The sequence below is a fragment of the Sipha flava genome, unplaced genomic scaffold (assembly GCF_003268045.1).
Source record: "Sipha flava isolate LNK unplaced genomic scaffold, YSA_version1 211_pilon_pilon, whole genome shotgun sequence".
Classification (NCBI taxonomy): Eukaryota; Metazoa; Arthropoda; class Insecta; order Hemiptera; family Aphididae; genus Sipha; species Sipha flava.
Genome location: NW_020272824.1, coordinates 102,644 through 106,835, shown reverse-complemented (window position 1 = coordinate 106,835; position 4,192 = coordinate 102,644). Strand labels below are relative to the sequence as shown.

Here is a 4,192-nt window from a genome sequence, read left to right as displayed (position 1 = left end):
ACTACTTGAAAATATGAATCCAACAAATTATACAGTATTTAATACCAATAGTCAATGCATTCTTTAAATTTATCATAACTTAAGGATAGACATTCAATACCTAGTTTAAGTTTAAATGATTTGAATTAAATTTAAAATGCATCAAAACATTATATTTTAATACTTGAAATTAAATTTTAAAATACAATTATTGACAATTGATCAATGTAAAAACCAAAATTAATTTAATTTTTTTTATAGTTATACTTTTTATTAATATATAATAAATACATAATATACCAATATTAAAAATTATTAATATTAATTCAAATCTTATTTAAATTAATACTGGAATATCCAGGTACATGATGTTTATAATCAACATTTTAATATTTATAATATTTTAAAACTATAAAAAAATATTGTTGCTAAAAACTATTCGATAATATTTAATAATTAATATAACATGGAAAATATCACAAGAATATTGATGAAATATATCTCTAATGTAGAAATATTACTCATAGAAATATTTAAACATTGTGTATTTAATATTAAAATGTTAAAATAGATTCTGTTAAATTGTATTATTTTAAATATAGATACCTATTCAACAATTTTATGATGGATAATATTACTCTGTATTTCATACATTTTTATAAGGCAGTCTTAAATATTAGCTATTTACTATTATTTAGTAATAATTAGATTGTATGAGTAAAATACACTATAATTTATCAGTAAAATATTTTTCAAACAAAAATTATTAGTGTCAAGGGTAAGGGACACTTAAAAGTTGAGATATTTTGACAAACTGTATATATACAATATATCTCATGAAATGTGTAAATAAAAATTATTTAAGTTTTATAATTTAATTAATTTTTTTAGTTTACTTAGAATTATTTAATAAAATATGCATTTAAATACATGGTCTAAGTGTATAATCAGTATATTATTTTATTTATAAAAATGTAATGGAGTAATCGATTATTTAAACTGACGTCATGTATTGTAATTTAGAGACTACTATTGTTGGTAAAGTTTAACAATATAAATACCAAAAATTCATAATTGTATGTCATGGGATTAAATAATACTATTATTTTATTTATTTTCAATTAATGTCTGTAGTTGTAAAACCAAATTTCTTGCTAGCGATAAGACTGTTTTAGCATCATGATGTTCTGCCATTTCTAAAATATAAAATACATACAATTTTTGTAATGTGTAATTTTATAAACATAAATTAACATAAAATAAAGTTTTTAAAAATATTCATTAAATTAAGTAAAGTAGGTTTACATTTACCATTAAAGAATTTGATTATATCTGTAAAATCCATGTGGTTAGCCAAAATAATATCTCTATATGTTTCCACAAGAGCAAGGGCAAAGAATAACACAAAATGAGAAGAAGACATTTCTTTAGCTGCCCAAATTGTTTCCCATACAGTAAATACATCATCATATAATAATTCTAAAAAAATAAAAATCATGTAAAAATAATTTTGATATTAATAAACGCCCTTAAACAATAATACATTTAATTCCAAATAAATATTTTCTTTTTTTGCACAACTATTTGAGATCAGCCTAACTAAATTAATCAAAGATTTATTTTAAATTATTTCATGCATTAACCATGGCTTAAAACAAAAATTAATATAAATATTTTTGATTTGAAGTAATAATAAAGTGATGATTCCTTCATATAAATATTTTTCTAGTTAAGTATTTCCTATTGAATAGGTAATCTATGTTTATTTTTCTAATGTAGCTATTTAATTAAAGCTATTTTAGGTATTAAGCATAAAGTCTAATCTAATTATAGTTCTTATTTATTAATTCAGGGGGGCTATCATATAATAAAGGTATGACCTATATGATATATTTTGAATGCTTTAGCAACACTTAATTAGCATTAATACTGAATTGTTATAGATGTTCTATTTCAATGTGGGTTAACGATGGATGAGCATATGTCTTATAGCTCATTTAGCAACTCAAATATTATTTTGAAGATATTAACTACTGTATAAATTAATATTACTTTAATTAATTAATTATAATACATTTGTATAATTTAACTTAAAAATAAATAATTTAATTTTCAAATGAATCTGTTACCTCGTTTAAAATCCAATAAAAACCATCGATAACAAAAATAAAAGTGAGTGAAATCTCCATTTTCATGCATAAGTTCAAACATTTCTGAATCTAATATTTGTACTAGGGATCTGAAAATCAAATTAGAATATGTTTAAAATGGAATAATAAATAATAATAATTAAATATTACCTCATATTTGCAAAATGTGTATCCATTGCTCCACCACTGTGTGGAAAATTAGCAGACATCCTTTCCATTAACAAACAAAAACATGAATAAGATAATGTTTCATCATCCAGAATGACTAAAAGAGGAGCAACAAGATCACACATTCCTTGCATGTATCCCATTTCTAAATGATCCCAAACATATCTGTAAGAAATAATAATAATAATAATAATAATAATAATAATAATAATAATACTATAAACTATATACTAATGACATTGTTTTTAAGAAAAAATACTTAAAAATTTTTCTTATTAAATGCATAAAAACCATATTTAAATTTTCATAAAGACATAATTTTTTTTTGAATAAAACCGATTCACAAAATATTATACAACCTACTTATATTATTTATCATTATAAATATTTTAACTAGTACAAATATACTTTAAAACATAGTCATTATTGTCGCATTTAAAATTATTTGAGCTAAGGAATTTAGATGAAAATTATTTTACTCACGTGCAAATTATATTTCTTAATTTATCAAGATTTTCCAGAGTAAAATATGGATAGTTCCTGTCACATCTTTGAACATCCTTATCAATTCTATGTATATTAAGTCCAAAATTTTCCACTAACTCCACCTATGAAAATTATTTAACATATTTCAATAAATGTATAAGAATATAATTTATAGGTACCTAAAAAAAATAATTACCGGATAAATTCCACCTTGAGAACTTGCTGGAGATATACAAGCAGATCTTTGTTCATAATTAGATACCCCAGCACCTTCATTGTCATCTACAGCTAATTTAGAAGCTTTGTTATCTTCATCTTCTAATAAAAATTTATGAATAAAAAATTAATAATTTAAAGAATCTATGTTAAAGATATTGATTTGTATTAGAGTAAAAAATTATCAATCTAATTAAATGTTACACAAACTAAATATAATTCCAATTTAAGTACAATCAAACACTTTATTGAAATAATAGAAATATCGAAATAATAAATTATGAGATATGTTAAATTATAATTTTGCTCTGTATTCTGCCTATGAAGATAAGAATAGGGCGAGTGAAATAGTAACAAATCAAAAGTGTACAACAATACATTTTTTAATACTGAGATTTTTAATAGTAGATTATACATTTTTAATTCTTACCCATTTTATAGTTTTTGTCATTTTCATCATTAAAATTATCTGTTGTTTTTTCTTGACTAACATTTGCAGTAACGATCACTGAAGTAGGACAATACAATGACTTATCTAAGAAAAAAAAACATTGGCAACCTAATAATAATATTCTAAGCCAAGAAATTAGAAAGAAAACACTTGATTTAAATAATGGTGATAGGAATAAGTAGTTATAAGCCGTAGTCAAAATGTTTCAGAAATAGTTTAAGGAATTAGTAATTAAAAAGTTGGTTGTAATTCAGTAATTTTAAACATTCAAAAACAGTAAATTTATATCACATAAGTTTTTAATAAGATTCATTTTGATTTTTTTTTTTTTTTATAACAAATAATCCTTGAAAGTATATTTAAAATATAATAACAAATCTTCTTCTTGTTCTTTTTTTTCTTCTTCGCTTTTTTCCCAACTATTTAGAGGTCGGCCACCCTTGTCATAACCCAGTGACGTAGCCAGGATTTTATTTCGGGGGGGGGGGGGGGCAAATAAAATAATAATAATATTTTTTATTAATGCTCAATTACAGATTTAACTTCTTTAGTGTTAAGCATAGTATCTAACAAAGCCCATGTCTGGAACCCTAGCCCCTACCCCATAATTCTTGTCTAGGTAGGTTAAGTTAGGTTATATATATAATTGTAAACGCCCACAACTGGGTTCAGAACAGTTTTTTTTTTTAAACTTTATATATATATATATATATATATATATATATATATATATATATATATA

At 22.3% G+C, this 4,192-nt stretch overlaps 1 protein-coding gene across 2 annotated transcripts; it reads right to left on the bottom strand.

Annotated features, from left to right (window-relative positions):
- Positions 1-904: 904 nt before the first annotated feature.
- LOC112682809 (small G protein signaling modulator 1-like) lies at positions 905-3,568 on the bottom strand. 2 transcript variants are annotated; one of them, XM_025553549.1, is made up of 7 exons: positions 3,430-3,568; positions 2,980-3,101; positions 2,781-2,905; positions 2,280-2,462; positions 2,109-2,218; positions 1,291-1,458; positions 905-1,175 (listed from the first exon to the last, which is right to left on the bottom strand). In XM_025553549.1, the coding sequence occupies exons 1-7, from the start codon at positions 3,431-3,433 to the stop codon at positions 1,087-1,089; spliced, it is 801 nt and encodes a 266-aa protein (XP_025409334.1). In that variant the 5' UTR covers positions 3,434-3,568; the 3' UTR covers positions 905-1,086. The 2 variants fall into 2 exon arrangements, with proteins under 2 accessions (XP_025409334.1, XP_025409335.1); XM_025553550.1 differs by having other exon boundaries at positions 2,980-3,098.
- Between the last annotated feature and the right edge of the window lie 624 nt (positions 3,569-4,192).

What these genes read in the sequence shown, in the direction of transcription:
- LOC112682809 (XM_025553549.1), bottom strand. An exon ending in ACACATTTTGCAAATATGAG is followed by an intron (nt 2,219 to 2,279) that starts GTAATATTTAAT and finishes TTTGATTTTCAG; the next exon opens with ATCCCTAGTACAAATATTAG. An exon ending in TTTATTGGATTTTAAACGAG is followed by an intron (nt 1,459 to 2,108) that starts GTAACAGATTCA and finishes TTATTTTTTTAG; the next exon opens with AATTATTATATGATGATGTA.